This window comes from Tenrec ecaudatus, chromosome 2 (assembly GCF_050624435.1).
Source record: "Tenrec ecaudatus isolate mTenEca1 chromosome 2, mTenEca1.hap1, whole genome shotgun sequence".
Lineage (NCBI taxonomy): Eukaryota > Metazoa > Chordata > Mammalia > Afrosoricida > Tenrecidae > Tenrec > Tenrec ecaudatus.
In genome coordinates this window covers 73,421,765-73,442,419 of record NC_134531.1, presented here as the reverse complement: position 1 = coordinate 73,442,419, position 20,655 = coordinate 73,421,765, and the positions used below count along the sequence as shown (strand labels likewise).

General features: G+C 47.3%; 1 protein-coding gene across 1 annotated transcript; it reads right to left on the bottom strand.

Annotated features, from left to right (window-relative positions):
• Positions 1 to 308: 308 nt before the first annotated feature.
• F2RL1 (F2R like trypsin receptor 1) lies at positions 309 to 11,981 on the bottom strand. The gene is made up of 2 exons (XM_075541196.1): positions 11,793 to 11,981; positions 309 to 2,833 (listed from the first exon to the last, which is right to left on the bottom strand). Exons 1-2 carry the CDS (start codon positions 11,875 to 11,877, stop codon positions 1,716 to 1,718), a joined length of 1,203 nt encoding a protein of 400 aa, XP_075397311.1. The 5' UTR covers positions 11,878 to 11,981; the 3' UTR covers positions 309 to 1,715.
• Between the last annotated feature and the right edge of the window lie 8,674 nt (positions 11,982 to 20,655).

Sequence of the window (20,655 nt, the reverse complement as noted above, 5' to 3'; positions counted from 1 at the left end):
CGGAATCAACTCAATCGCAGTGGGCTTGAGTTTTGCTTCCGGGCTCATGCTCTATCTACGATGTGAAATAGCGTGTCTCCTTTCAAGCTGATGTCAACCAATAGGTGCAGGTATGGAAAGAATTCTAAAACATGTTTTTTTTAACGAAAAAAAATGTCACAGAGAAGGATGTATGTACAGGGTGGCCCCATTTATGTACAAAATACAGTGCAAACATTATTTCCTCTTTGAAACGGGGTGAACCTGTGGCTTCCTTGCCCGCCCGCCCCCCCAAGGCTCCAACGAAAGAAAAAGGCAACACTCAAAAATCAGTTGTAAAAAAAAAAAGGCAGGTGTTATTTTATAAATCGATCACTGATACAATCTACAAAACTACTTTTAGAAAGTCACACACTCGTATACAAGTCAGCTTGTGTCAAGCACTCTGTTCAGCATGTTAAAAACCACACCTACTTTGGTTCTGTCTTCCACACCTATGGGGAGGGGCTTAAAGCCAGGGAAGCCTTCTATAATTTCATATTTAATAACCGGTGAACAAAAATTGTTAATAAATAACTCAACTATCATTTAAAAACTTTTTTAAACTAAATGGTCAATGTTATTCTTAATGTCAACACTCTGGACAGAGCAGACGAGACGGCAGATTCCACCGCTGTGAATAAACGGTGACAGGCAACTTGGTCTGCACTTGTATTTCCCGAGAAGTAAAACAACAACACACACCAGCACCCGGAGGATCAACGGGAAACAGACGCCCCCTAGGTCAAGAGATGGTCCTCAGAAGTGACCACTAAAGCAGCCAGCTGCTCTCTGCTGGCTTTTGTCCCTCTGGCACGTAGGGTGGCTTCTCGTCTAGTGGAAGACACACTCCCAGGGGTCATCAAACCCCGGTGCTCGGACAGAAGCTTCACACAGAGCCTGGTGAAATTGCAGATTCATGAGCCGCTGTCCAGGGGGAGTGGTATCACGGAGGCTCTGGGGCCTTCGTGTTGTGACAAGAGCCCCACGACGATGATGGAGTCCCTGAGCGCTGCAGACAGCCAGGTACATGACTATGGCAGTTCCGTCCCACGGAGGCCTGACCATCGCTTGCAAAGGGTGGCAGCCTTGGATGAAGACCCTGTGGCACTCTCGGCTGCACGGCAGCCTTGTTGTTGCTGTTAGTAAATGGCCATGATGTCGACCGTGTTACATGAACCACCTCAACACTGACTTCTGTTCCGCCGGACTCATTGCTACGAGTTGGAAACTTGCCTCCGAGCAGGTCACCTTTTAGTTTGCTCATCTGGAAAATCACTTAATTGGTCTGTTAATCCCTGACAGCTGGCCCGTAAATCCCAATAAGCCTAGATTGGACCCTGGATATAAAGGAAATGTCGCTTCAGCTAAGAAATTCATCCTCAAGCCATGACTAGTTTTCCCAAGTAAAAAGGATTCTCTTTCTGCCCCCTTCTGAAGCATCTGCTTCTGACCACACTTCAGTTTCTGGAAACATCTGAATCGAGGAATTCTCAAACTGACGACATCTCTGGTGACTCCAGAGCGGTTTCTCATGCAAACAGAGAAGCTTCTAGCAGCACCGCGAGGCGCTGCATAAGCAAGGCAGGTGGCGAGACACACTCTGTTAGGCGTGATAACAGAACACATCCCGAAGCATGATGTCGGGACTGAAAGTGATTGCGAACCTTCCCGCCTGGGCGGGCGGCATGGACGGGTCAGTAGGAGGTTTTCACGCTGGTTGAACTTGTCGAGTAGGAGCTGGACTTCCTGGAGAACTTCTTCGAGGTAAGAGATACCTGCATCTGCTTGACAGCGCGGACACTTCGACAGCGCAGCGCGTTCTTCGCATGATCCCTGAAATCCTTGGAGATGAAGTAATACACAAAGGGGTCGATGCAGCTGTTGAGGGTGGAGAGGCAGAGGGCGGCGATGTAAAGGGCGTAGACGTGGCTCTGGCCCTGGCTTCTGATCAGGAAATAGTGCACGACGAGCAGGAGGTTGCTAGGAGTGAAGCAGATCAGGTACATGGCCAGGACGGTGACAATGAGCTTGATGGCCTTCTGCCTCTTCTTCTCCGAGTTTCTGTCCATGGCAGATGACCGCAGCACCCTGATCATCAGCACGTAGGCAGAGGCGGTGAGGAAGGCCGGGAACAGGAAGACGCCAATGGCCAGAGAGAGAAAATAATTGAACATGTCACCCACCAACACATCCTCGGGCAAAACATCATGGCAGGTGGTGATGTTCAGGGCTGGAATGCGCATGGTCTGCTTTACGGCATACAAGGGGATGGTGACCAGCATAATCAAGAGCCAGATTCCCAGGGAGACACCCACAGCGATGGTGGCCTTCCTCCTGGTGTGTCCCATGGGGTTCACGATGACCCAGTACCTCTGCACGCTGAGGCAGGTCATGAAGAGAATGGAGCAGTACATGTTCCCATAGAAAAAGCCAATCAGCACCTTGCAGAGACCTTCCCCATAAACCCAGTTGTTGCCATGTACATGGTAGGCGATCTTCAAGGGGAACCAGATGACGGAGAGGAGGTCAGCCAAGGCCAGGTTGGCCATGTAAATCATGGCAGGGTGCTTCTTCTGTGTCCGGAAAAGAAAGACCCACAGGGCCATGCCATTGCTCGGCAAGCCAACCACAAAGACAATTGTGTAGATGACTGGGAGGAAGACGGTGGTGAGTTTTCCCGTGAGGACAGAGGCGGAGAAGGCATCCACAGAAAAGCCTGGATCCACGGTAATGCCAGATCCTTTTCCAATGACAGGAGATGAGCTATTACTCCGACCAATAAGACTTCTTCCTTTGGAGTTTTGACGGACTTCTGTACAAGAAAGGCAAAGAAGATGGGTTACTACAGAAACAAACATTACAGCAGTAACACTGGTTTGTTCAAGTAACGCACTTTAGATTAAGGCAGCTATGTACCAGTGGGGGAGCCCCAGTGGCGTAGTGGAGTTCACTTGGGCTGTTAACCTCAAGTTCAGCAGTTCGAAACCACCAGCCACTCCAAGGAAGAAAAATGCTTTCTAGAATCGTAAATAGTTACAGTGTGAAAAATTGGATGAAGAACCTAGCCATCTTCTTCCAAACTCTCAGCCAATGTTGCATTTAATCGTAGTCCTACTCTATGAACAGTTAGTTCTTACGATGTGGCTCTACTCAATACTTGCCCTCATGAAGAGATCGCTACCTATGTGGGTGCTATAGCCAAGTGTGGTGAAGAAACCAGATGGTGCCCGGTTATCAGAATGAATAGCACCTGGAGTCTTAAAGGTCTGTCTTAAAACAAGCAGCTATCTAAGTGAAGCATCAGCTAAATCCACACAGAAGCAGCACATCAGCCTGTGTGATCCAAGGATTGTAAATAATAAAACCCAATACTGGAGGAGGGAACCATATTAGAGCTTAAATTCTGAGCACCCAGTTTGTAGAAGCTTATGAATGACAGTGAGAGCCCAAGATCCATTTTCAGGGCCCTGATGGTTGATGAAGCCGCCAGTGAATCTCCCTGACCCTTGGCCAGGGTGTGAATGGCCATGCTATCAGACAGAGAGCATGGACAAGTGGACTAATGCCAATTCAGTTAGGTTAAAATTTAACACCTTATGTGTTCTCCCTTTTGACCCATTTAACATTTGTTCTAATTTTTAATTATTTTGTTATTTTTTCAAGTGAGGTTCCTTTTTATCTTGTTATTGTTGTTAGATTTTTTTGGTTTGTTTTTTGGGGAGTATGCTTTTCTCTCTGTGAAGCCCAGGATAAGTAAATCCATAGAGGCAATAACCAGATTAGTAGCTTCTTGGGGTTATGACAGGGATGGTTGAGGGGGAAAAGGACTAATAAAAACAAGAAAAAGTTCTAATATTGACTGTGATGGTGACTGCACAACTCTTAAAATATGTGTAAACCAATGAATTGTACGATATGTGAATTATGCGTCAAAACTGTTAAAATTAAAAACATACAAACCAAGCAATGAAAACTCTATAGATCCCAGTGGTCCAGTCTTCAGGCAATTGCTGGAACGGCAGAGGACCAGGTAGCACTTAGTTCCCTGGTGCATAATGTCATCACGGCTGCTAACCCACCCCAATACCAGCGTTCATGTTTCTCACTACGTAAAGGCTGCTCCTCCCACTCTGGCCAGAGTCAGAATCCAGCCCATCAGTTATTCCTTATCCCTGAGACCTGCCCCAGAACAAAAGCGGCATTTCACACACACACACACACACACACACACACACACAAATAATGGCACACTGGATGCTTCCATTTCATGAAATGTCCATAGTACGTGAACCCATAGACGGAAAGAAGAAATTCACCCAGGGTACTACTGGGAAAGGAGTTGTGAGGGAACCAGCCGGTAAGAGCTTAGCTGCTAAGCGAAAGGACGGCAGCCGGCGCTCACCCAAGAAGGTACGGTGGTGTTTCCAGGTTGTGCGTAGGCCGACTAACCACAAGCTTTGCCCTGCAAACCCACCAGTCACTTCACAGGAGAAATGGAGGCTGGCTGTCCCAATAAGATTTATAGAGCCTACTAGGGGTCGGAATCCACTCCACGGCATTGGGTTCTGATTTGTTGTTGGTTGGTTTGGGAATTTACCCAGTGGCTCAGTGAGAGAAAGATGTGGGCAGGAGTGAGAGAGACAATGTAACGGAGGGAATATGGCTTTAGGTTAAGAATACAACTGGCTATTGACGTTCTCAAGGATTTCATTGTATTTCGAGCCACAAAGGAACACTGGTGGCATTGTGGGTTAATTAAGCGCTGCACTGTGAACCACAAGGTTGGCAGTTCAAATCCACAACAGCTCCACAGGAGAAAGGTGAGGCTACTTGTTTCTGTAGAGATTTATATTCTCAGAACCCGCATCCAGACTTGTTCTGAGTGGAAATAGACTCAATGGCAGTGGATTTGGGTTGTTGTTTTTGTCTGCAATGAACATCCTTAGAAGCAGTAGTCAAGAAATCAAGCAATATATTGCATGGGGCACACTGCTAAAAGAAAAAAAAAACTCCCTGAAGTGTTAAGAAGCAGGGGTGTAACATTACAGACAAGAGGGCTTGGCCCACGCCATGGTATTTTCAGTCACCTCGTATGCATGGGAAGCTGGACAATGAATAGGGAAGACCTGAATTGTCATGTTGGAGAAGAATATTAAAAGCACTAGCGACCGCCAGAAGATCAAGTTTGTCTTGGCAGAAGTATGACCAGGATGCCCCTAAAAGTGAGGGTGTGAGACTCCTCACCAGTACTTGGGGCAGGTTAGCAGGAGAGCCTGTGCCTGGGGGAGGGCCTCACGTTGAGTAGCGTGGGCAGGAAAAGAGAAAGGCCTTCAATGAGGTGGACTGGCAAGTGGATACACAGAAGCAGCACTTCGTTCTTATGCACAGGAGTGCTATGATTAGGAACCAAATTCCGAAGCACCTAACAACGCAATACAAAAAGAAGAAAGGGGGGAGGGGTGTCCAAGCGTGTGTGTGTGTGTGTGTGTGTGTGTGTGTGTGTGTGTGTGTGTGTGTGAAATAGTTCTTCCTGAGGATAGTCTGACCTACCCCCGTGAATGGTTTCAATCTGCAGCGTGCTACTTACGAGTCAGTTGTTTCCATTGATACTCGGTGCCATCAAGTCCCTTCTGACACATAGCAGCCACGTGCACCACACAATGGCCCCCTACCCGAGCCTGTGCAGCCTCACAGTTGTGACTACGCCTGAGCCCATTGGTGCAGCTATTGCGTCAATCCAGCTCCCTGAGTAGTTACAGCACTGGTGGATCTCAAGATGCTGCTGGGAGGCCCAGCCTAGCGCAGAGGTGAGTGCCTGCTTCCTTCCAGTGCCTCAGCTTTTTGACACAGTTCAACTGGCTAAGTCAATTCTTGAAGCCTTTTTGTTGTTTTTGTTTTATTTTTAAAAATAATTTTATTGGGGGCTCATACAAGTCTTATCACAATCCATACATACATGTCAAGCACATTTGTACATTTGTTGCCATCATCATTCTCAAAACATTTGCTTTCTACTTGAGCCCTTGGTATTTTCTTTTCAGCAGTCCAGCTCATTTTTTTTTCTCCCTCCTCCACCCACCCCCACCCCCGAACCCTTGATAATTTATAAATTATTATAATTTTTTATCTTATACTCTCCAATGTCTCCCTTCACCCACTTTTCTGTTTTCCATCCCCCGGGGAGAGATTATATGTAGATTCTTGTGATTGGTTCCCCCTCTCTCCCCCACCTTCCCCTTACCCTCCTGGTATCCCTACTCTCATTATTGGTCCTGAGAGGTTTACCTGTCCTGGTTTCCCTGTGTTTCCCGTTCCTATCTGTACCAGTGTACATGCTCTGGTCTAGCTGGATTTGTAAGGTAGAATTGGGATCATGATAGTTGGGGTGGGGGGGAAGAAGCATTAAAGAACTAGAGGAAAGTTGTATGTTTCATAGGTGCTATACTGCACCCTGACTGACAGTTAGTCTTCTCCCTGAGGCCCTCTGTAAGGGGATGTCCAGTCACCTACAGATGGGCTTTGGGTCTCCACTCCACACTCCCCCTCATTCACAATATGATTTTTTTGTTCTTTGATGCCTCATACCTGATTCCATTGACACCTCGTGATCACAGAGACTGGTGTGCTTCTTCCATGCGGGCTTTGTTGCTTCTCAGCTACATGGCTGCTTGTTTATCTTGCCTTGTTTTTTGACAATGCCTTCACTGTAGCTTGGACATCTGTATTCAGTATCACTAGTTCTTGATCATATGCTACCTCTTGAAATGGTTACATGTTGACCAGGTCTTCTTGAAATGTTCCCTTTGATGATGAATGGGATGCTGTTCCTCCTGAATGGGTCATTATCAGCATAGCAAACCATTATCGCCTGGTTCAAAAGGGCCAATATTTGTCCATTTCAGTTCACCAGTGCCTAGGATTTCCATTTTTATGGGTTCCGTTTCATTTTGACAACTTCTGATTTTTTCTAAAGTCATACTCCCATGTTGCATGTTCCAACAATTAATGGAAGTCTGTAGATATTCCTCATTTTGAGGCATGCCCCATCAGCAACTGAAGGTCCTGAAAGCTATGAGCTGGCATCGACTCTATGGCAGTGAGTTTGGTTTGGGTGGCTACCAGGTAAGCAAGGGGACCAAGCACAAATCTAAAGTCCCATCTTCATTTTCATTCCTGTGATCTCACCAAACACTGGACCTGCATCCCACACGTCTAACAACATAGCATTCTTTTCTTTTTTTAATGATGATACATCCTCCTGTAACCTATCTTGGCTCATTAAAAATGTTTTCTATGTAACATATGACTAATTAGTTTATATTATCAGACTTGTACAAGAATATTTTTAGATTTGTGGGCACTTATTTGTGATTTATACATGCAAGTGTCTGAAAGATCATATAGCAAAATGTTAGCAGTTGGTTAACTGAGGTAGAGAGGGGTGATTTGAATGTTTCCCCTACAGCAATCGCGTATTAGTTGTATGATTTAAAACAATAACAAAGAGAAGCTCCAGTCTCCAAAGGAGAAATGAGATGATGCATCTGGGCGACTTCCCTGGGGGGGTGTGGGGGCGGTGATATGGTAGAAAGACTAAGGCAGAAGAGACAGAAACGACTGCCATCAAGTCAACTGGCATGCATAGCAAATCTGTATAGGGTTCCCCAGGCTGTAAATCTTTACAAAAGCAGGCCACCTCTGCTTTGTCCCCAAAGGTGGCTGAGGGGTTGAACCCCCACCAATCCTGCAGTTAGCAGTCCGCTGCTCCCCACAGCCCCACCACAGCTATCGGCCCAGTGGGATGTGGTGCTGCCTGCTCCCTCTGGACAAACCCCCTCACTTCTGGAGACCCCATATCAAAGCAGAACTGTGCTCCCCAGGATTTTCAGGGGCTGAGTGGTCAGAAGTGGATCACCAGTGCTTTCTCCGAACGCACCTCAGGCTGAGCTTGACTTGCTAAGTGTGAGGGACGCGTCTCCTGGATGACTTACTGAGGTTTTGTAAGTGACATAGACATGAGGCTCCCTGGTGTCCAGGAGTTTATGATCCAGTGAGGAGACGGATTAAATGTGCCCAAATTAGTATCAATTGTTATGATGCAGTGGTTACGAGTTGGGGCTGATATCCGCAGGGTCTGCAGTTAGAAACCACCAGCAGCTGCAAAGAAGAAAAACTGGGCATTCTACTCCCGTAAGCAGTTACAGTCTAGGAAACCCACAGGGGCTGCTATGAGTCAGCAGGACTCTGACAGCAGAGTTATGCCAGAAGAGAAAGGCATGGCCCACGGGCTGTTTTTTGTCATTTTCCCTCTACTCCCCAAACCCATGCTTCTCTGGGTGACACCAGCAGGTGGTACTCTGGGCTGCATTCCCTTTTAAGGGTCAGACTTGGGGTAAGGTCTTCAGGAGAAAAAACCCCAAATCTGTCGTAACTATGGCGCTGGTTGAAGACTCCCGTTGACAGGGGATGAACAAAGAGGGGCTCAGCCTGGCTTTTGTGATGCTCTGTTCTTAATCAAAATGAGTTAGGAAGAAAAGCTCCATAGGCTCTAAGGCTTCAGTATTTCTAACAATTCTTTAGGAAAGTTGCCCAGGAGTCTGACAGAAACATGCAGACTGAAAGCATATAAAAAGCTGAGCTGCAATACTAAAGAGCCCTGGTTAACAAGTCACTTGATTGTTGGTGTTAAATCAAGCACGGTCAGTCTTCATTCCTCTCCTGGGGGGGGGGGGGTGCTGTCCCACCCATCCAGGGACCTCTCACTTTGTAAAACAGCAGGAAACCCCCAGGCATGCCTCCCAGACAGGTCTTCCTGCCTAAACCAGGAAGGTGTTAAAGGGCTCCACCCACATTTCTTTTTTCTTAAAGGTCTCACACCCAAGACACTTGCTCCTGAATTTTTCAAAGACAAAGGTCAACAGGAAGGTGTTCCTCTCAGTTCCCAAAGCTTCTCATACAGAAGTACCTGACAGATAAACATGTACACAGGGGTGCTGACTTTTCAAGTTTGTACTAGGGCAGGCTTTTCTCTAGCTGCAGTGGGAAAAGAATCTTCCATCTAAATTCAACTCACTAAATTAATTAATTAATTAGACTCACTTGCTCTTTTACAATGCTTTTGAGGAGAAAGGGAAAGTAGGAGACTGCTCTCAGAGGAAGAGGCTCACCCTGGGCAACAAAACAAAAACACCCCCCACACACACACACACACACACACACGCCCTCAAGTGGATTCAGACTCAGAGCAACCCTATAGGACAGGGTAGAACTGCCTCTGTGAGTTTCCAAGACTATTAATGTTTGGGGGAGTAGGAAGCCTTCTCTTTCTCCTGCAGTTTGGTTGGTGGTTTCGAACCTTCCTCTCAGCAGGCCAGTATGTAGCGGACAATGCCACCAGGGCTCCTGCCAGTCTTGGCCACTGCGTGCCAAATTTCAGGTTCTTGTGTACTACTTTCACGAGTTTTCTACATAAAGCAGGTCTACACTGTCTCATCCAAAATCTTGGGGCCAGGTGCGTCTGACAGTTGAGAGTCTTCAAGGTTCACAGAGGCAACACATCCTGCAAATTCCATCTCTTACTTGGCACCTCTATGAAGCATCCAGCTGCGTGCATGAATTTTTCTGCAGTAAAGTGTTTGCCCACCCACACAGGATAGAAACACAGAGCAAGGATGGTCTCAACAAGCAGTGTTCAGGTCGGATTTTGCCACAAATCCATTGAAATGTAAAAGAAAACAAACAAAGCTCAAAGCCAATGTTGACCCACAGAACAGCGAGTGTAGAACCCCCTCTGTGGGTTCCCCAGCTTGTTGTGCTTTACTGGAGTAGAAAGCCTCATCTGTGCAGAGGCTGGTGTTTTAAACTACAATTAGCAGCCCAACTAGTATGTACTTTGCCCCCTGGGCTCAGAAACAAAAAAGAGCAGCAAAAAAGGGGGAAATTTTCTAAAATTGGAGGGAGGGGAAGAAATGAGGAGCTGATATTAAGGGCTCAAGTAGAAAGCAAATGTTTTGAGAATGACGATGGCAACAAATCTACAAATGTGCTTGACACAATGGATGTGTGTGTGGATTGTGATAAGAATTATAGGAGCCCCGATAAAGTGATTTTTTTAAATTCTAAAGTTGATTGCGGTGATGAATGACACAGTGTTTTGTATTTATATGGAAGCCACTGAATTTTACAGTATGTAGATTATGGCAATAAAATGATTAAAAAGGTAAATCAAAACAATTAAAAATACGTGGTTAAAATGTAGAATTATGGCTAAATTTCTTTAATTGGCTCTTTAATTCAACCATTTTAATAATAATAAAAATACATAAATGTGTGGTTTTGTCTTAGATGAAAGTGGAGAGAGGGAGAGATTGCCTTTAACAACAGGCCTGCAAATCTCGCAGGGAAATTAAACCCTCCCCCTGAATGCTATTAACCTTCTCTTCATTTCACGGACTGTGGACATGTTGTCAGGAAAGACCAGGCCCTGAAGAAGGCCGTCACGCTTGGTAAAGTAGAAGGCCAGCAAAAAAAGAAGGTCTTCGACAAGATGGATTGACAAGAGTGGTTAGTTACAAGGATGATCTCAAACCTACGAACAATTGTGAGAATGCCACAGGGCCTGGCAGGGCTTCTCCGTGGTACTTAAGATCGCTATGAGCCGAATGGGCTCACTGAACCAAACATCTTACTGGGCCCTCAAACATTAGGAACTGTTAGCATCACCATAGCGCTACCCACAGCCAAACTGGCCCCACGCCCAGAGGCCCGGGAGGTCCTACTGAAGGGCAGCTTCCATCTCCCCCTCGGAGCGCACCAGCCCAGGCGGCCCTGGCACCCAGCTCGCGCAGACTCCAGGGCTGTTCCGTGCCGCTCCTGGGCGCCGGCAGCCTCTGGCCTACACACCTGTGTGGCTGCAATCCAAAGCCCAACCAGCAGCGGTGGGGGGTAGGGCCTTGCCGACCTGCTCGGGTGCAGATTACAGCCGAGAACCAGCCCTTCGGGGAGTTGCCGTCTGTCACAGGGAGTCCCCAAGCATGGAAATCGATCCACCGCGCCTCACCATAAGTTCCACCCATACATCCAGGTGAAGCCCAGCCAGCCTAAAACTGCAGGCTAAGGGGTCGTTGTCCGGACCCTGACGTTCCGAACACCCCGGGATATCACCGGTCCACTTCACTTTTCCAGGAGTGCGGGCCCAGGGCGGGTCTTAGCCGCTGGACAGCCAAGCGCAGCCGCCAAGGCTTGGAGGAGGGGGTTACAACAGGTAGACTGCTCCCAGGCTGCGGGCACCCCGCCCAGCGCCACCAACTCTCTATAGGACCGGGACCCCGCGGGAGCAGCGGGAGGAAGTCGCCAGGGTGCGGGAAAAGCGCCTAATGACTGTGTGTTTTCAGAGACACCAGCCCAGGGGAGCGGAGGCTGCGTGCTTTGAGCCGCGGGGCGCCCTCCTTTGCCACAGCCAGCTGGGGCCGGGTGGGTGGCCTGGGTGGTGGTCTCTGGCGCTAAACCTCGCCAAAAGGCTTGGCGAGGCGGGACCGCCTTTCTTTGGGGGCGTCCCTGCCTCCGGCCCGGCTTTGCTGACTTCGGCCGCCCCCAAGGTCCCCGCTGGAGGTTCCCCGCGCAGGGAACCCCCCCAGCCAAGTCTCCGCGAGGAGGCTGCGGGGCCGCTCCCACCTTCTGCCCAGCGCGCCGGGACCCCCGCGCGCTCCAAGGCTCTGCGCCCCAACTCCACGGCCGCAGGAGCCCCACCCCCCGCCCCGCCAGCCGCTCACCTCGGGTGGTGTGACTGCAGGAGGCTGCGGCCGCCAGCAGCAGGATTGCGGCCCCGAGCAGCCAGGCCCCGCGCGGGGTCCCCATCCTGCCACCAGCCCCGACGCCGCCGGGCGCGGAACTGGCCGCCGCTGATCCCGAGAGGGCGCTCGCCGCCCCGCCGGCCGCTCTGAGAGACGCCCTGCTTCTCACCGGCCCTTACCTGGCGCCGCCGGGCGCCCCGCCCGCGACCGGGTCGAAACCAGTGCCGCTCACGCACCTGCTGGAGGCCCCGCCCCGCGGCCGGAAGGCGGGTCTCGGCTCCGCCCACGCCGAGGCTGGGTGCCGGCCACACCCCCGGCCACCTGCGGAGCGGCCGCTGGGCCCGCGCGGAGGGCGTCCGCCACGGGGGGCCGCTAGGTCGCGGGGCCGCAGAGCAGTCCGCCAGCGGCACGCCGAGGGAGAAGCCTCCTTGGAATGCCAATACCCGGGCTGGGGCCGTACCTGTAACCTTTCATCCCGTTTCCACAGAGCCAGTAAGCTGCCCTGGTGGAGCAGGCGACTTCTCCCAGCTTTACGTTCTTTGTAATGTAGGGTGCATCTTTCCCCCTTCAAAATGTCTACCGCTAGCATAAAGGGAGGCGCCTTAGTGGTCCAGGGTTAAGCTTTCAGCTTACAGACAGAGTCAGGGGTTCAGCCCGCCCACCCCATCCATTGCGGGAGGAAGACCAGGGAGCTGCTATTGTAAAGCTGATGGCCGAGGAAACACTGCGGGCCGGTTCTGTCCCGTGAGGTCACTTGGAGTTGCAATGGATAACATAAACCCTGGATCGGGTGCTTTGTTTCCTTCTTCTCAAAGGTCTCCTTCAGCCTGTAGTCCAGTTTTCAGGACACTGGCTTCCGGGGTCGGCTCCTCCGGCTGTGTCCTTCCACTTCCCTTTACCGGTACAAGCTGACGGGGCTTGATCCCCCAAGTCAGGGAACTATTCTCCTGATGGAAGCCCCAGCGGACCCCTGAGTCCCTCCCCAAAGGGACCCCATCCCTATCTGTGATGTCCCTTCAGTACTTCCAAGCCTCCAGTTCCTGCCTGCTAACCAACACTACAGGCAATTCCCCCAACTTCTTCAAAGTTTGCTTCACACCACTTCGCGTTTATGAAAGTCCTACGTGGCTGTCTGTTCTCACGAAAGGAATACAAAGAGGATCATTTACGTTTAAGAGCAAAAGTGAAAAAGCACAACACATGTTTAGCGTTTGTTTTTCAGCAAGCCTTTTAGAGAGGCTGCCGGCCTCTGGACTGTGTCCCGAGCAATACACTCAACTTCCCAGGGTCGTGATGCCGCCGTTTTGAACCAGTGTCTGTGAACGCCCTGTGTCAGTGTTATTTTAGGTCTTACGTGTTATTTGATCTGATGTGGTAGATTATTTTGGGGGTCTGAGAATGCTCTTCCCCTCCCCATTGGCTAATGGTAATTACCTCTTCCCTCCACCATTCAAACGTAGGAAAGGTTTCATAGGAAGCGCCTCTACTTTGGTAGCTAGGGAAACCTGTACCTCTCTAGCAGTGGTTCTCCACCTTCCTCATGCCGGGACCCTTTCACACAGTTCCTCGTGTGAAATTACCATAGAATTATTTTCTATGTGTGTATAATTACCATAGAATTATTTTCGTTTGCTACTTCATAACTGTCATCTTGCTACTATTATGAATTGTCATGTAAATATCTGATATGCAGGATGTATTTTTATTGTTACAAATTGAATACAATTAAAGCATAGTGATGAATCACAAAACAGTATGTAATTCTATATTCTGAAATATTTATTTCTAATGACAAATAAATGAAATTTTGTCTTGAAGCATGGTGTAGCATGGGTAACAGTCTTCACGCCAAGTACACGTATGTGGGCGTATCTGCATGTGGGGGGACCGCCTGGAGATGGATAGAGGAGTGGTGTCTCGGTATCTAAAACCATCGGAAATATGTTTTCTAATGGCCTTAGGCGACCGCTGGGAAAAGGTTGTTCATCCCCAAAGGGGTCGCAACCCACAGATTGAGAACGGCTGCTCTGGAATAGTATAGCAAAATGACCACAATTTCCTGCCTACTTCCCGGAAACAGCTCCTGGCTTCCCTCTGAGTTAAAGCAAATGCTATCAAAGACTTCATCAGCTCCACACCTCCCCTCCCGCCATGACATTGTTTATATCTTACTACTCCGGCTCGGGATCATCATTAGCCTGGAAAGCTTTTCCCACAAAACACCTGCATAACTTGAACTCTCATCCTCTTTAGGTATTCCTGAAAATGTCAATTTCCCGGTGGGACTTTCTAACAACTCCCTCCTTAAAATTGCAATTCCTGATGCTCCTCCCTTCTTCTGTGGCACTTAATCACCACTGTGACCTTCTACAGGTAGTTTCATGACCTAGGTCCCACCAGCACGGCAAGCGTGATGACAGCAGAGATTTCTCTTTCTTGCTTCCTTTTTTCAGTTTGTGATTCCTTTTTGAAAGGGCGCATACAGTACCACATCATCTGAAGCAAAAACGACCACATACACACCCCCCGCTGTAACATCAAGTTCTGTTTATGTCCCCATTTCCAGGAAAGCCTCCAACACGCTCTAAGAGTCCACCATTAAGAAAGTCAAGGGAAGGGGTCTGCAGCTGGCGGGTCCGCGGCCATATTCCCATGTGCTCGAAGCCTAGCACAGAGACCACGCGCCCTACGGTTTTTCTAAAGGACCTATTTTACTTTATTGAACACCTGTTGGCATGGATTGAACCGTGTACCTGCAAATGACTAAAGCGCCCGGGTGGCACCGTGGGCTAAGAATGAGGCTGCTGTAACCACAAAGCTGGCGATGCAAACCCATGGACTGCTCCTTGGGAGAAAGAAGAGGCAGGCTGGTCCCGTCACTATTCAGTCTCAGAAAACCCCAGTGAGCAGTTTTAATCTGTCTTAAAGCAGTGGGCTGTGACCTGAAAGATCAGTAACTTGAAACCACCAGCTGCTCCAAGGGGGGAAAAACTGGGCTTTCTTCTCCCCTTAAGAGTCTCATTCTCGAAACCCACAGGGGCGTACTACCCTGTCCTTATAAGGTCAGTGGGAGTCGACACCCACTGGACTCCACGCCCTGAAGCGGTTGCTATCAGTCAGAATCAAGTCAGTGACAATTGGTTTCTTTTGAAAGGTTTAAGCTGCAGTCACACCTGGTACCTGTGAACAAGGCCTTATTTGGAAACGGGAAATTTAAAGACATTAGCAGTTAGCATGAGGTCATACCCCGGTAGGTAGGTCCATAGGCAGGAGGAAAAGTGAATGAAGCTGGAGGCAGAGGTTGGAGTCACAGCCAAGGAATACCTGGGGCTACCACTTGGTAGGGGAGACCAGAAAGGATGGTTCTTTAGAACTTTAGGAGAGAACACAGCCCTGCTGACGCTCTGAATTCCTGCTACTAGCCTCCAGAAGTGGGGGACAAATTTCTGTCCTTATAGCCCACCTGGTTTCTGGTACTTTGTTAAGGCAACTTGAGGAAACTAGTGTGCTTATTGTCTGCCACTACCCTGGAAGCTGGAGTCACATGGATCAGCACCTTTGCCCCTGGCTTCCCAGTTGATGAGAGGCTCTTCCGTAATTGGTGACTGCGCACCCAGATTCCTCCTAGTTTGTGTCTCTGCCAGCTTCCCTTCCTGGCTTCCAAGGTCATGACAGGAGAATGAATGTCCAAAGAAACACAGTCAATAATAGCTCAGTGTTTGGATGAGGCAGCAGGTACTTTAATGGGGTAGCACCAAGCCATACCCCATAGGCCCTTCTCCGAGTATCCACAGAGATGTGCTTAGATTGACAAAACTTGGAAGGAAAAGCTAATGTTACAAACATTTTGTTGTGTTTTAGCTGAAAGCTTACACAAGTTTCCCCTTCAACGATTCATACATAAATTCTTCCTTGACATTAGTTGCTATCCTAAATGGGTTGTGCTTCCCTCAGGTCCACCCTGCCTTCCCCATTTCCATCCCTCCAGCTTCCCTGCCCCTCTTCGCCATCTCTTCTTTGCCTTTGGGCAAATATCACCTATTTGGTCTTATAGAGTTGAATGGTCTAAGGAGAGCATCGTTATAGCTGTTATTGTTCATTTATGGACCAATTCACTCCCAGGAGGGGCTTCCGTTCCAGGTTAAAAGGTGTCTTAGGTAATAGTTTCAGGGGGTTCTCCAGTTTCTATGAGTCCAGGAAGTGTGGGCGTTTCTCTCTCTTCTTCCTTCTCTTTTTATTGTAAATTGGGTAGAGACCTCGAGAGCAAATTGCTTCAACAATTCAAACACGTTTTGCTTCATCTCATAGCCTGCAATCCCTGCTAGGAAACATCTTCTCCCACTCTGCCCCCGTGTTTCCTGTGTCCAGTCCTCCTCCTTTCCTAAGTTCAGAGACTGAACTTTGTCTCGGGCGAATGGTTGATTATTCTAAGGTGTGTCTACTTCACTAATGTTATTCTTCCCCTTATAGACCTGTCTAATGTTTGGCTGAACAATGAGCCACGAGAATGATTTATTTCCAGACCTAAAAGGTAGCTCAGGGTTGTAATCGCAGGGATTCAAACAGTCTATGTGATCAGTCAGCTTCATTTTTCATTTTATGATTTTGAATTTTGTTCCACCTATTTTCTTTCGTTCTATGCAAGACCTTCTATTTGGATCCTTTCCGTGTCCTTGGTAGTGGTGTTGTTGTTAGGTGCAATCGAGTAGATTAGAACCATAGTGACCGTATGCACAACAGACAGAAACACTGCTGGTCCTGCACCGTCCTCACAATTGGTAGTGGTGGCCGGGCACTAGCTAGGTCTTCTGGTCTCAGGATCCTGAAAACTGATGTTCATGTAGTTCATTAGCTCAATTGTTAACACCTGACTTCAATTTTCAACCCTTTTCTTTCCTCCAGACAGGGAGAGCTCAATAGTTGTACCTTAAATGGCTGCTCAAGAACTTTTATGTTCCCAGTCATTACTCCCCAAAGTCGGATGTAGAACAATGTCTGTATGGACCGTTTTACCAGTTGTCCCCAGAGGCTGTGATCCTGAGCACCCAGGCCCAAAGATTCATTCCCTCAAGGTATTTGATTGTGTCTAAAAACCTTTCATAACTGGGTCCCCTATGTGCTCTGCCACAGTCATGGACATATATTTGCAGAAAAGGTAAATATCTATGTAAAATACTGTTACTCTAGATAGACTAGAGAAATAAATTCATAGACACTCATATGTATATAAGGAAGGGCTTTATATATAAGCGCAACCGAATATTGAGAAAGCATACCAGCCCAGTCCAGAACAAATCCATAAGTCTGATATTACCCCATGTGTTCGATATCAATCTATAAATTCCTCTTCAGACTCAGGAAACACATGCAATGATGCCGAATGCAGGAAGATCACAAGCCAGTGGGTGGAAAGTCTTGTGGATCCAGTGGCAGTGGAAAATCTCAGTGTTGGCAGGGGTCTCCATGTGGTTTCTTCAACTCTAGGGCTCTAGTGTAGCTCCATGTGTCCTGTCAGCTGGAATGTGTCACAGGGAGTGAGCATGTGTCCCGCTTCCAGCAAGCTATTTATCTCCTTAGTGCCTCTAAATGAAGTCATCAAGCTGAGACCTGATAGGATAAATTCCACCCCCTCACTTATAAGTCTCAAATTAACAACAGATTATGTTACTACCACAAATACCCTCTGTCAAACCTATATATAGCCATAGGTATGCTCCACGCTCCTTCCCACATCCATTCAGCCTGCGTGTCTATCCATGCATCCATATGGAGATCATCATGATTGCAGGATTATATATACATAACAGTTTGTACCTCTAGCAACCTTAAATATTGTACTCCTAAGTTTGATCCTTTTATGAATTTGAATTTTGTACTACACACACAGACACACACACAGAGACACACACACACATTATCCAAGACTTTGTCGTGCGTCCTTGGTCAGAGCTGTTGTTACAGATAGCTGGGTACCATCTGGATCTTCTAGTCTCAAGTCAGGGAAGGCTGTGGTACATCTATCAAATAGCTTCCTGTGCTCCGAATGGGAGGAGACAGTGAGTTGACTCTTCAATGGCTGCTCAAAGCTTTTTAGGAGCCCAAACACTACGAGGATGTAGAACTAGTAGTGTTTGAACTACTAGTAGGTTATGAACTCTGTCTAGCAAATAATTTTACTTCCCTGAAAATATCTACCCAGCAACCACTCACAAATCCTTGGTTGTTATTACTGTCATTGCTAAACTGTGTGTTTTATAGAATTTACCATAGTTGTCTTTTACTTTGACTTACCTTTCGGTATCTTCTTTTACCTTGGACATGCTGTGTTGACTTCCCCTTTTATTTGAATGGTTTTTCTTTCATGAGAATTAGGAGCTCTGGTGGTGCAGTGGTTGAGTGCTTGATAGCTAAGCAGATGTTTGGTGGTTCAAACCTACCAGCTTGTTCTGTGAGGCAAAGATGTGGTAATCTGCTCCTAGACAGGCTTCCAGCCTTTGAAGCCCAATGGGGCAGTTCTATTTTTGTTCTATAAATTCGCTATGGGTCAGAATCATGGGAGTGGCTTTTAAAATTTAGTCTACTGCATTAACATGTATCTACCATCTACTAGTAACTATTAAGCTGGAGATCACATGGTAGACTTTTGAAATCCGATGGTACTTAATAATTTCATGTCCACTTGATAAATAAACCTAGGAGTGGGTTCTAACCTGTCAGTCAGGTCACAGCCTGATGTTGGCTCCTTGTGGACATAGCCTTCTCATGAGGATTCTGGAAACTTCCTCTCTTGTGATTTTGCCATCAGAAGAAGCTGGTGCCTTTCTCTCTCTCTCTCTCTCTCTCTCTCTCTCTCTCTCTCTCTCTCTCTCTCTCTCTCTGTTGTTCTCTCTGCCTTCGTCTTCCTGTGGACAAACTATGCAGAGCTATGCTGAGACCTGAGCGAGCCATGCCGTGTAGACCTGTGGAGACAGCCCTGTGATGCTTCCACTGCCATTGGATCCACAATAGTTTTCATGCGCCTGCCTGTGATCTTCCTACAATCAGCATCATTGCTAGTGGCAATGTGAGTCTCAAGAGGAATATATGGACTAGTATTGGACATATGGGCTAATATTGGATTTATGGACTCGATCTGGATTGGGATGGGATGTCTTCGCAATATGCAATAAAAAGCTCTTTCCTATACATATATCAATGTCCCTGGATTTGTTTCTCTAGTGAACCCAGCCTATCACAAAGACCAATGACTTCTTCATAGCAAATACCCTTTTTTCAAAAACATGTGGGCTTCTCCAGATGGAATCCACAAAAATCAAATAGACTTCAACTGTGGAACGAAATGATGTAGAAGCTCAAAATCAGCAGGTAAAACCAGGCCAGGGGATGACCACCAATTGCTCATATGAAGCTGGAGAAAATTTTACAAAGTCCATCAGAGCCTAAATAAGACCTCCCACCTGAAATTTGAGAATATGTCAAGAAAACCTGGTGAGCTGTGGTTATTAGGACCAGCATTCAGAAGAAAGCAAAAGGTCATTGAATGAAAGAAACTGAAGAAAATATCAACGTAGATGTCAAAAGAGACTCTGGAACTTGCTCTGAATCATAGGGCAGCGAAGGCGTGTGGAAGAAATAACGAAGCAAAAGACAATGTCATAGAGCCCCTCATGAAAGCCGAGTAAAATATTATGAACTGTGCCAAGGCCTACCGTTAGGAAATCAAAAGGCAGAATGTGCTCACTGTATCTGAAACCGAAAGAACTAAAGGAAAAATCCAAGCCTCAAGTTGCAATATTGTAAGATTCTATGGGCAAAATAAAAAAAGTTGTTAAAAATACACAAAGTGACTGTACCAAAAGAACTAGTCAATTGTTAACCATTTCAAAGAATAGCATCTGATTAAGAGCCAGTGGTTCTGAAGGAAGAAGTCCAAGCTGCGCTGAAAGCATTAGCCAAAAACAAGGCTCCAGGAATGACTTTTTGAACAGTTTTTTTGCATGTAATTCATATATCATATAATGCAATAGTTCAATCAAGGCTCTAGGAGTTGACAGAATATCAATTGAAATGTTTTTAAAAGTTGCTGAAGCACTGGAAGCACTCCCTCATTTATGCAAGGAAATTTGGAAGAGAGCTACTTGGCTAACTGACAGGAAGAGATCCATATTTGTACCCGTTCCAAAGAAAGGCAACTCAATAGATGCAGAAATTACAGAACAGTATCACTAGTATCGCATGCACGTAAAAGTTTGCTGACCATCATCCAACAACAGTTGCAGCAGCACATTGACAGAGGAGCTGCCAGAGGGTCAGGCTGGATTCAGAAGAGGATGGGGAACAAGGGATATCATTGCTGATGGCAGATGGATTTTGGCTCAAAGCAGAGAATACCAGAAAGCTGTTTCCTTGAGTTTTACTGACTATGCAGAAGCATTTGACTGTGTGGCCCATAGCAAACTCTCGATCACCTTGAGAAGATTGGGAACTCCAGAACACTTCATTGTGCTCATTCACAGTAGAAGACTGCATGATTTAAAATCAGAAAAGGTGTGTGGCAGGGTTGTATCCTCTCATCATACTGGTTCAATCTGTATGCCGAGCAAATCATCAGAGAAACTGGATTATATGAAGAAGAATGTGGCATCAGGATTGGAAGAAGGCTTATTAGCAACCTGTGGTATGCAGATGGCACACCTTGCTTGCTAAAAGTGAGGAGGACTTGAAGCACTTACTGATGAAGAGCAAGGATTGCAGTCTTCAGTATAGATTACAGTTCAACGTAAAGAAGACCAAAATCCTCACACGAGACCTCTGGGTAACCTCGAGAACTTCATCTGGTTTA

What these genes read in the sequence shown, in the direction of transcription:
- F2RL1 (XM_075541196.1), bottom strand. Translation starts at nt 11,877, where the DNA reads ATGGGGACCCCGCGCGGGGCCTGGCTGCTCGGGGCCGCAATCCTGCTG. An exon ending in CTGCAGTCACACCACCCGAG is followed by an intron (nt 2,834 to 11,792) that starts GTGAGCGGCTGG and finishes TTTCTTGTACAG; the next exon opens with AAGTCCGTCAAAACTCCAAA.